Here is a 12645-nt window from a genome sequence, read left to right as displayed (position 1 = left end):
CCTTCTAGCTGTGAAAGTTGGTTTATCTGGAAAAAGGTGTCCAAAACTCCTGTTGCTGGTGATGATAGTTCAGTTGTCAGTGATGATCCTGTGGATGTGGTGGTAGTCCAGGGAGTAGTGAAAGATACAGGTGAGCTCATATTTCTTATCAGGGATGCCAGGGGTCCTGATGGCAGTGAATGGCCTGAAAGCCCTGGGTGCTGTTGAGAATGATGGGGTCCAGTATCCTCTTCATGAGCCTCTTTGTGCACCCCTGGGTAGGAAGTCTCTTTCTAGTGCCTGTAAGTCAGTCATTTCTTTGGAGACACTAGAAATCCTCAGGCCCTGGGATTTTAGAACGCTGATCTTCTGTTTGTAAGGGTGCATGCTAGAGGCATGCAGGAAAAAAATTGATCCTGGTTGGTTTTTGGTAAAGATCATGGGACAAGGATGTATTGTTCCCTTTCTTCCTGATGATGAGGTCTAGGAACTCAATCTCATCCTGGCTTTGCTTGGCAATGAACTTGAGGAAGGAAGTGGGCATGTTGATGTGTTGCAGAAAAGTTTGAAGATTGTCCTGACCTCCATTCCAAATCAGAAAAATGTCATTTATGTACCTGAAGTATCAAGACATATTGCTGAAGTTGGTGGAATTGAAGACATGGTCGTGTTCCCACTTCCTAAAGCCATTTTGGCCAGTTATCAGTGATGATCTTGAGGATGTGGTGGTAGTTCAGGGAGTAGTGGAGGATACAGTTGAGCTCATATTTCTCATCAGGGATCCCGGGGGTCCTGGTGTTAGTGGGCTGCTTCTGATTTTGTCTCTGAGTGGGGTCCAGCCCACTGACAGCCACACCACTGAGATTTTATATGGCTCCACAGATTCCAGCACTAACAGGATTAAGCTGCCTATCCTCTGTGATTTTAAACAAAGGATCTCCTCCAGAAGGTCAATTCGGAGACCCCAGGCAGCCACAAACCCCACATAAAAGCCGGGACCCCACAGGCAGAAACATTCACCACCAGGACTTGCTTTTTCCTAAGGCACCACAAGGTTAGTCCTCTAAAGTTTCTCCCCAAGCTGCACTCAAGGAGTATTCTTTGACTATTTTCTTCCTTCCTTTTAAGGGAGGCTATACTCCACCAGGCTCAGGATCCTCAAACCCCCCCATTATTTATACTGTGGCCAGTTGGCTACTGCCAAGGAAGCCCCTGGTTGCCAGGCAGAAATGGATTCTTCATGATTCAACAGCGTACTCAAGATTCCAGACATCTAACTTGAAGATCTTCAGGATACCTCTACTGCTCAGGTTAAGCTTTTCCCCCAATGAGCACCACCTAGGGCAGCTGGAAAACCTGCTCAAGAACATGATTTGCTTAAAAATGGGAAAACATTTTCCTCTACACCTGCACCAATCATAACCTCATCCCCAAAGGTCTTATCATCTACAAAAGACCTTTCTGCAGGGATGCACATGAGCAGTTCCTGAAGGACTGAACGATACACTTCAGGAAACCAGCCAGAGAGTGGTGGACCTACAATTAGCCCACAACCTGAGGCAACAGGAGAAGAACAAGGTTGAGCTGCTGGCCCACCAATCATTGCCCTACGAGGAACACTTCGGAATCATCAAGGAGAGAATCAACACCTTTAACAAGAAAATCCAGGACAGGAAAGTAAAGAAACTTAAAAGCGACATCACCAACGCTCAACGTTTTGTCAATACCAGCTATTTTGGCAAACTGACCAATAAGGGACCCAGTACCCACCACCAGAATTTTCCCGAGGCCCCAGTCATACTACAACTGGATAGTTCCACCACTACTCCTGCCACACCAACAGGGACCATAGCATCAGCCAATATGGACATCAGGACTACAGACAGCAGCGAGGGTCCCATGACTCTGACCAACATGGGGCCAAATCACAGGGAACGCATACACAGGAGAGACGGAGACCCCCCCAAGGTTGGACTCTACACAGGTACAACACAAGTGGAGGAACCGAATGTGGCAGGGCAAGAGGGATCTCAAACTCCGGGGGCATGCACAAACACCACATGGCGGAAGAAGGAACAGAGACCCAAAAACGGACCAGTGGTCATCTGGAACCACTCCTTGGTTCCATTAACTGATGCACAACTCAACGTACTTAGGAGAGGTCTGACGTTTGTTCCCTAGCAGAGATCTGACGTCACAAAAAAAATCATTGATTTAAGTTTGTTCTCCAGAAAACTGGAGCTAAGACACAACCACAAGACAGAAGGACAGAATTTAGACACCCTTGCTCTACGAATGGTTAAATGCAAATACCCAGTAATTTCTGCCCTCCTCCGAACCCCGTCATACAGGCATTTTAAGAGAAATGTGAGGGAGATATCAGGACACTCCTTGGCAAACCTAACAGGAAGAGGATTTACAACATCACCAGAGAGGGATTCACCACACTGAAAGAGCTGAGCCAGGACGACACCAGGAGGGTGAAAAAGGCTGACAAGGGTGGTGGTATCCCGGTTACAGTCACCGCTTCCTACAACAACAAACTCACCACTATGCTCCAAGACATCAGGTTCTATGAATCCATTAGCTTGGACCAGGTCTACACAGCCTACCAGGACATAAAAAAACAACCTTGAAGGACTTGAGGATGACGAACTAATAGACAAAGGGCTCCTCGATTTTCTTACCATAGCCCACCCTAGACTGCCCCAATTTTTTGGTATCCTCAAGCCATAGAAAAACCTACTGGACCCCTCTTAAAATCCAGTTATAGCCAGTGGGGGTTCCATTACCGAGACCATCACCCTCTACCTGGACTTTCACTTGGAACCTCTAGCTGAAAACAACAGATCCTACGTCCTGGACTCTATGGACTTCCTTGACAAGATTAAGAACATCCCCATGCACAGCGACTCCATCCTGGTCACCATCAATGTAGAGTCTTTATACATCGTCTTGCCACATGACTACTGTATTTCTGCCACCACTGAGGCATACCAAACGGATCATGCAGCACTACAAGGAGAGGTAGAACTTCTGGCTAGAGTCCTCTCACTCCTCCTCAGCAACAACTTCTTCTGGTTCAATAGGCAATACTACAGACAGAGCATAGGCATAGCCATGGGAGCAGCCATGGCCCCCAGCCTGGCCAACACGGCCCTTAGGAAGTGGGAACATGTGGCCACCTTCTTCAGCGACATGTCCTGGTACATAGACGACATTTTTCTGATTTAGAATGGAGGTCAGGACAATCTTCAAAATTTTCTGCAACACATCAACAGGTCCACTTCCTTCCTCAAGTTCACCGCCAAGCAAAGCCAGGATGAGAGTGAGTTCCTAGACCTCATCATGAGGAAGAAAGGGAATCCTACATTCTTGTCCCACGACCTTTACCAAAAAACAACTAGGGTCAATTTTTTCCTGCATGCCTCCAGCATGCACCCTTACAAACAGAAGATCAGCGTTATAAAATCCCAGGGCCTGAGGCTACAGTTTGTTGGCTCTCTGTTATCTGTTAATGCACATTGTAAAACCTGCCTGATCTCTTAAGAGCTGGTGGTCGAGAATTGGGTGCAGAAGAGGCAGAGTGAAAGGCATAGTAGAAAGACCCAAGGGCAGAAAGAAATGAAGAAGGGGCAGGGGTACCCATCTCCAAGAGGATGTAATACCTCTTCTTAACATCAGAGATCTGCATGGATTACCATTTGAAGTTTTTCACCATGTTCTGTATAGTCTCCCAAGAAAAGCTTCCTCAATAAAGGTGTCCGGTGAGAGGGAGTTCTCTTTGTTGGAAGAGATTTGCCCTGGAGAATGCAGCTGAGTGAACAGTTTAGAGAATGATCAGGGCTGTAGTCCTGATCCTCAACAACAGAACAGGAAATGAAGGAAGGCTTCTGAGGAGTGCCTGCGGTTGAACAGAACCAAAGGAAGGAGGTTTCAAAGACATAATAGCTTTGAACACCTCCTGTGAGAAGGCTATCCACTCCTTTTCCCTACGGAAATGCCTAGTCTTCTGTTTTTTTTTTCTTTTTGGGTGTGATATCCACCTGGATGAGACATGGAGGTTCAGAACTCTGTCTGACTTTTATAAGAGAGCTTGGGATCCCTTCCCTAACTAAAATTTGAGGGATGCCATGCAGTCCTCAAGTGATATGTTAGCAGTCTGCAAGGCCTCAGAAGCCATTCCAGCATCCAATGGGGTGTTGGTAGTGGGTAACTGAGAAGTAACTTGAGGTACAGCTGTTCTGCAAACTGAGCTGGTAGGTCAGACTCACAAACAATATATCGTATCTCCATTCGGGTCTTCTTTAATTTCTTTTTCTTCGGTAGCCAAGGGACATCTGAGGATGCAGAGTCAACCATCTTGGACTGGGCCAAGCATTTAAGACGCTGGGTTTCTAGAAAGGTGTTGAGAGTGGAAAGCCTTGAACTAAGAGTTTTGGGAACAAATGACTGACAGATTAAGATTTGTAATAGTGTCACAGGCCTAGGGAAAAAGACACTTGGTATGCGAGTCCTTCTACAGGATCTGCCTACTGCACTCTAACTTACCACTGCTGATATCCACAACTTTCAAAAAAACATTGTAAGATAAAAAGGAAGCATCCCCAATGGGGCTTTTATCTGGATAAATGATTGAAGCAATTACCAAACAGAGAACAGTCTAAATGATGCACAACCTGAGCTCGAGCTGGTGGCAAGGCAGTCTGAGGATTCACACTCATACGTCCATCTACATACCCCAATACATTTGAGCTGAATTCCTGCATTGATGTTCAACCTATAAAGTGACGTTAGAGACACCCGGTCCCAGTTTTGCTTTGGATATTGCAATAAATAACTGGTTTGATGTCCTGAAGTCTTCAGTTCTATGGAGGTAGAACCGAAGCTGTCTGTGAATATCAATTAAAAGCAATGTGCATTCTCCTTTGCTGGAGAATTTTGTAAAGAAAATAGGTAGGTTAACAGATTGATTTATGCTGGATTCAGATGTCACCTTCAGAATAAAAGAGGGATTTGGTTTCAGGAAGACCATGTCTTTATGGAAAAAAAATATATATATGGTGGTTTACATGAGACAGTCTGTAGCTCTGAAATTCTCTTAGAGGTAACTGCTTCCAAAAAGATGGTCTTCCATCTTAAGAATTTAAATCTACAGAAGTTGCTGGCTCGAAAGGAGGTTGTGTGAGAGCTTGAAGCACCACTGTAATATCCCATGGAGGAATGGGTTCTCTTACAGTGGGGCTAAAGAAGGAAAGTTCTTCTAAGAAAAGCCTTAGATATCTTTAATGATATTATGGGAGTCTCGTTATGGTCTATGTGAGAACTGGAAATGGCTGCAAGTTGAACTTTGATCATGGAAAAACTACACTTTTCTGGAACAATTCCAAAAGGAACTCTAGAATGGAAGGAAGAGGCACAAAAAAGGGGTCCAAACCCTTCCCTGTAGCCTAAAAGGAAAACTTTTTCCATTTACTTTGGTATACTCTCCTGGTGCTCGACTTTTCTGAGGCTGTAAGGATTTGGACCGCATTTTCTCTAAATCTGTTGCCCTGGCCATTGTTAGAATTGGAACAACCAATCAGTTAATTTCAGGGTCTATACGTCCAGGAGAGGATGCCCAGATGGATGGGAGAGGAGGTCTGGCCTGTAAGTCAGCATCCAGGGTGTATATAGGAGGTGAGACTAGAGGTACAGAAACCAGACTTGTTGAGGCCAATATAGAGGAATGAGGATCACTTTCACCTTGCACCTTCTGGCTTTCTGAATGAATTTCAGGATCAAAGAAGGGGGTGGGGGCTTAAAAGAGACATCGGGGCCAACTGTAGACCACAGAAAAAAATTAGGGCAAAATAAATACTGCACTTGTTGTTCAGGTAAAGCGCAAACAGGTTGCTGCAAGGTTAGTCCCAGCAGTGGAAGTTGCCATTCACAACTATTTGATTGAAGGACTACTCATGAGGCAAAAGGATGTGCCTGATTAATCTGCCTGCTAGTATACTGGAAGTGCTTGATGGTAACAACTGGTTCCTCCCTGCTTGATAATGTACTGGACCTCCGACATATTGTCTGTCTGATCTGAGATCACACCCACTGGAAGAGCATCTTAAAATGCCTGAAATGTCAATAGGACTGCTCTCATTTCCAAGACATTGATGTGAAGGCTGGCCTATAACTGAGTCCAACTACTTTGAACCGTCGACCCTTCATAATGCCCTCCCCAACCCTAAAAAGGAAGTGCCTGTAGTAACTACTGCTACAGGAGGAGAAGGACAGAGCTCTGCTGTATCAGGCTCCTTCCATGTTCACTGCACCATCAAATCAATGATGGCATCATGGAGGGGTGGAGCCAACCAGGATGTAGAAAAGGCAGTTTCAAAAGCTTCCAGAAACATGGATTCTTCTGGGGAAAGTGTATTTGGTGGACCATCTCCCTTTCTGTTTCATCAGTTCTAGAACTTCACCAAAAGTGAGGTTTCCCAAGGTAAATCTTGGAGAACCCTGCCCTTCATCCAAATCCATGCCTTCGGGGACTGATTCCAGGGATGAATCCAAATGCTTCCATTAGTAAATCTGTTTTCTATGGACCTATCATTTGGGAACCTCTGGCAACTGCTCTGAATCAGACTGGGAGCTCAATGACAGGACGTACCAGAGGCTTTTGGAAGCTGACTGTGCCTGCCGATGAAAAGGGGTGGAGTCCACAGCAGAATAAGTAGGAGGCTGGTTCGAATCTGAAGATAAGAGGCACATCTTTTCTCGATTTGGAGAAGATCCACTGGAAGGCCTCAAAAGCCATAAAAGAAATTGGAGTTCAGAAACCTGCTGGAAGGCTTCAAAAGCCATAGCAGAAATCGGAGTTCAGGAAGTCTTTCTAAAGGGGGGAACAAAGAGAGATAGGGATCCTGACTTCCCAACCTGCCCTGACTCCAAGGCCAATTTCAGAGCCAAACTGTCAAGAGCGAATGCCCGGAGAGGAAGGGAGGGCTATGACAAGTTTTATAGTTGATCCATTCCCCCTAGCACCAGCGCCAAAGCTTCAGCTCCATCTTGCGTCTTGATCGGACAAAGTTGGAGTTGAGGGAGACTGGTAAATAGTCAAGGCCAAAGAAGACACTACAGGGGTCAACATAGGTGGTTCAGTGATATTCTGATCTGAAGGCTTCAGTTCCAAAGGTTGGACCCGCAAAAGAATCACTAGTGAAGGGGTCAATGGCATTGTTCCCAACTTGACCAAAGGGGATGGAGTTGAGAGGACGTCCAGTTGTACCTGCATCAAAAGGAATCTCTGCATCTTTCTGTCAATGTCTGCTTTGGTAAGGTTCCTTAAAGAATGGGCAGATCTAAATGAAGAAGATGCAATTGAGGATACCTTAGATTGATGCTGTAGTATTGGTGAGTGGAGCCGAGGGCTAACAGACTCCAGGGGAAAAAGACACTGTGGAGAAAGTGAATGGATCTAAGACTTTGGAACCTTTGGCGCCAGACACATGGCGACTGCAGGGACCAGAAACCATCTTGTGGGTATCTTGAGTCCCTTCTTGGGAGTCTTACTTTCTGAAGATGAATCCTTTAATTTCAAAACTTCTTTTCTTTCTCCTTTTCTTTTTCCTTCAAAGCCAATAGAAAAGGAGAAAACATAGACTTGCTCAAATGAGCAGGTAGAAGACCCTTCAATATACATTTGTCCCTTCTACTCTAAAGGGCATTGTGACCCCAAAGAAGCACAAACTTTGCTGCTCCCAAGCAGTATGCACAAAGGGAGTGGGTGTCTTGCAGGGACATCTTAGGCCACACTTCATGCATTTTTAAAACTTTTGTCAGCCGTGTTACCTAGATGGGAAAAATTGTTAAGCACACTAGAAGGTACTAAAACTAAACATTTAGAAAAATACTTAGAAGATTATAGACTATTATAATGCTATAAAAACACAAACTAATTACTATATCTAAATAAGCCTACAAGAGCTATCCTACATTTTAATATACAGCAACTTTAAAGTAGGATGGGGATGAAAAAGACACAACAGCAAAGGCTGAGCAAGAAAAAGGTGTACATCTATAAAAGTAGTCAAAATCACTTATCCTAACACTGAAATCAGAGCGTCTGTGACTGTTCGGTTCAGGCAGTCAAAGAGATCTGAGGTATTTTGAGAATGGAAAAGGAATTATTGGTACGGCAGGAGTCAGAGCTCTACAGCAAAAGGTTTAAAGGTGTTGAGACCAGATCTGAGTCAGATCCAAGTCCCATTCATTTAATCAGATAAAAATGGACAACTCTGGATTCAAGGATTTAGGTTACAGAAAATACCTTTCTTTACACATCAGTTTTACAGACAACACTCTTATGCTTTAATGTTGTAAATAAACAAGAAAAATTTCAAATTTAAGTGTAAAATGATATAGTGTGTCAATTTTGGGACTCAAACAAACAAAAAAGCTATTCACCTGTCAAGATTTATGAAAACAATGCTTTCAGAGTCATCTATCAGGAGTCTGAGTTCCCTTGCAGCATTACCCAGATCTTCTGCTTGTCTGTAACAGTTTTCCAACAGCAGCTCCATTTCCTCCGCAAGATCAATCCCTGAAGTACTCTCTTCACTGTAGAGGCAAAAGATAAATCAATAACAGGCAAATGAACCATGACATACAAATTCCTAACGTCAGCAATGCCTCATTAACAAAAGGGGATCAGACTCAGTGTGCCAGTGGCCAATCAAATTAAATTCTAAAAGCATGCCATAAATAAAAGACAAAGAAGTACTCACCCACTTTTTGCAATGCCTATAAACACTTGTATAATCTTTCCAGGTGCCTCTCAGCAGTAAGGTGTTTTTGATCTTGAATTGTCATGTCTGGGGCACGTGCCCCCTGACATCTTAAGAGGAACATGCTTTTGCCAGTATAAGAGAGGAATACCTGACTCTAAGATCTTTAGTTTATGATACCGCTTGAAACACTGGAGAGGGGAATTACAAAGAAAAGAAAACATGGGCATAAAATTCTAATTTTGTAATAAATAACAGAACGTCTAATATAACAGGCATGTGCCCAGACACAAAAGTTATAACAGGGAAGGCAAAACATATCCAATGCACAGAGTCATCTCAAATATCAGGTGATATTGTTAAGTACTTGTTATATCTTACTGTGAGAGCTTTGTGCAGTGGGGATACACTTAAGATCACAATCTGCATTTTCAAATCCCAAACAAGAATGGAGGGAGGAACCATGCAGCTAATGCAAAATAAAGTCAGAAGTTCATATCCTGTATTACAATGATATGCCACAGAAGTTCTTTTCCTATAGTGAAAGTCCACACTACAGTGGTACTGTATGCATATAAATATTTACTTTATACTACATAACTTAACTGTATATACATTTTTTTATAATAATTATACAGATGTATGCGATATTAATGAAAACAAGGCAAATGTATAGTTATGCTAACATCATAACAGTATGTACAAATATGTTATAACAATTATTTACAGATGCAATTATGATCATCTGTGTTAAGAGACAGTAATGAGGATGAGTGTATGTAGTAACAGCACAGCAGAGGTAGTAAAGGTGAAATTTTCGGATTAGAAAGACAGACATATTACTTAATGCAGTTAAAACTTAAGATAATATATGGGCTCAAGTAAGTTCAGAGCTCCAAGATGATGATGATTCTTTAGTTATGATGGATATTTTATATAAAAAAGAATTGTATAGAGAAAAAATATATACACAACTGGCAGTTAGTACACCACATTAAGGCTATGAGCTGTTAACAACCTGCTTTCTGTGGCCCAGGGTTTGATTCCCTCAACCTCAATTTGCCCAGCTATGTGACTTTGAGCAAGTCACTTAACCAGACAAGACTCCTGAGCTGTCAGAAAAAAGCTCCATGTGGATCTGTGCTCTACCCATGTTAAAACATACACATATAGATACATATAAATAAATAAACAAACAAGATTACGGTGAAGGTTAAGTTTAATCAGTAGTATGCAAGCAGAAGTACTAACGGTGAAATTTATGGATTAATTATAGAGACAGCTATTTTGTGTCTAGTTTATATGTTAAGATATTCACAAATAACCAAGTAGTCATAGCATAAAGGTATGCAATGGATGCTTTCTATCAGAAACAGCAAGTGCTCTGTTAGAATGAGCCCTGTCAGTACTTGCTGATGATATGATAACTGGCACATGAAAAGGTAATGGCAATCCATACAGCCAAGGTCAGTTTAGCAACTGCAATACCTTTCTTACCAAAAGAGACACGCAAATCCTCCAACTTCCTAAATGCATGTACTTGGCATAGCTTAAACTATAAACAATGGTAAGCTTCTAAGGAAAGAGGAAACACCCCCCATGGACTTTGCAAAAGAAGATAAAAAAAGGCAGATGTATGGACTTGGTGGGGGACAGCTCAGATTGCCAGCATTGGCAGTAAATGAGGTGTAGTCCAGACAGACACTCAGTCCCTTTGAAATACCAAATATAGCTTTCAGTAAATCAAAGCCCAAAACTCAAAACTTCATATAAAGGATGATGATATGAACAAAGTCCCTCAAAAGACACCTCAAGTCCACCCAGACTGCCAGATGAAAAAGTTAACAGGTGCACAAATCAACTATGAAATTAATCTCACAAAGATAATGTTTCCTCACAGGCTAATCAAGATTCAGATTCAATCTTCAAAATCTGCTTTTCTAAATCCAGCTTTTTAACATTTTAAATATAAAACAGACACAAGTGCAGACTACTTTTATGTCAGTAACATCAAACATTGTAATTCCTAAGAAGACTACCACAAGAATCTAGAGCACCACCAACCTTTGGAGCTTAACCAATCCTTTTCTTTTTCTTGCACAGCACCTCCTGGATCTTCCACACCCTCACGGTCTCTTAACATCCACTTTCTCCACTTCACCTATAGTCTTCCCCTACCAGTTTCTCCTTACCTGCTGCTTCAATTTCCCCAAGTCAAGTATTGCTCAATTAGCCTATGCTGTATCAGACTCCTGCCTTCCATCAAGGCATAATACACACCAAATGAGAAGGCATGCAAAATAATTGTGAATACACATGAAACAGAATGAAAAAGTACCTAAGGTTAAGACATACATTGTAGACTTACACTTTTACAAAATAAAGATAATGTGAGTAATTTGCTGTCTAAATGAAGAATTAATTACAATTTGTCAAATAAATGCACAGAGTAGAAGACATCCCATTTGTTACCAGAATCTTCAAAATTTCCACTTGGAGATGTAGATAAACATAAGAGTTACTAAAGAAGGCAAGTTCTGGGATGGAAATGGTTATCCTGCTGTAGGCTCCAGTGCCCATTACCTGGGTCAGAACTGTTTCAATAAAGACAAATAGTCAAAACAACCAGAAACAAGGTCATCCTTGACTGCCACAATGAGATCAGGTTGAGCTTCCTGCTATGAATTTCATGATGACATGTAAGATGAAAAGGAGTGGTGGGAAAGTGTAAAGAAGCATTCAGTCCAGGAAGAAAGAATCCACTTCAGATTTCCTGCTCTGAAGAAAGTAGCACAAGCTGAGAACAACTGCATTCTCTTCAACAGCAAACAGATAACTCCAGGTACTTAATTCCTGGAAGACCACCTGAACATTCTATCGAGATGGAGCCAAAACTCTAACAGAGTATTTGCACTGTAACTTAATACATCTACACTGACAACTGACAGCTCTGGAATATAGAGCACTAGCAGAAAGATTATCCAGATGGTGATGCACTGCCAGACTTACACTGCTTGAAAGGGTTGATGAGTACCACATCCTTGCTAGTTCATATATCAAACCACTGCCAGGCTGTCTGCACTCACTAGGAGAGACTATGACTAAGACGTTATGTACCTACCATAATGTTCCATGTTAGTTGTCTTCTTCTCGCCTTCTTTCTTGCTGGTTGGGTTCGGAGCCGATCCTCGGCTCTGACTCGGCCATCTTCAAAAGCTCGAGAGCTGCTTACTGGCTCGAGGCCCCCTATATCCCATGATGCCTGGTGCTAGATACCCAGATCTCGTTTGGTAAGTCTAACTGCAGACATAATAATACAGGAATCCTATCCTAGAATGCATAAATCTTACTGGAGAGACTACCAGTCAGAAGGAATAGCAAGAGAAGACTCAGCCAGTGAAAAAAAAACATAAGGAACTCTTCTCAGTCTACTAGGATAGGGGAATGGAGGGTGGGACGCAAGAAAGAAAGCGAGAAGAAGACAATTAACATGGAACGTTATGGTAGGTACATAACTTCTTAATGTTAAGTTGTCTATTTCGCCTTCATTCTTGCTGGTTGGGACAGCGTCCCTAGCACCTCAATCCTGGGTGGCTCATTGGAACAGACTCTTCAGAACAGTGGAACCAAAATCAGCTCTGCTCCTGGAGGCCACGTCCAGCTTATAATGTGAAATGAAGGTATGAGGATTGGCCCATGTAGCTGCCGCACAAATAGTTTCCATTGGCAATCTTGCCTGAAAAGCCACTGAAGTAGCTAGAGCTCTAGTGGAGTGACCTTTTGGTTTAGCAGGAAGCTCTTTATTCCCTAGCTGATATATCAATGTAATAATATACGTCAACCACCTAGATAAAGTTACTTTTGACACTGGTAGACCTTATTTACCCTCAGCACAGGA

General features: G+C 42.6%; 1 protein-coding gene across 1 annotated transcript in view; it reads right to left on the bottom strand.

The window, feature by feature from the left end:
• Positions 1 to 12645, bottom strand: part of MRS2 (magnesium transporter MRS2) — a gene marked incomplete in the record, with an annotated part of 468540 nt that overhangs the window by 84858 nt on the left and 371037 nt on the right. Inside the window, 1 exon segment of the mRNA XM_044065745.1 lies at positions 8428 to 8580. Within this exon segment, the coding sequence (XP_043921680.1) occupies positions 8428 to 8580 (153 nt within the window).

This window comes from Protopterus annectens, chromosome 3.part0, assembly GCF_019279795.1.
Source record: "Protopterus annectens isolate FY-2018-M chromosome 3.part0, PAN1.0, whole genome shotgun sequence".
Lineage (NCBI taxonomy): Eukaryota > Metazoa > Chordata > Ceratodontiformes > Protopteridae > Protopterus > Protopterus annectens.
This window is presented reverse-complemented; position numbering and strand designations above follow the sequence as displayed.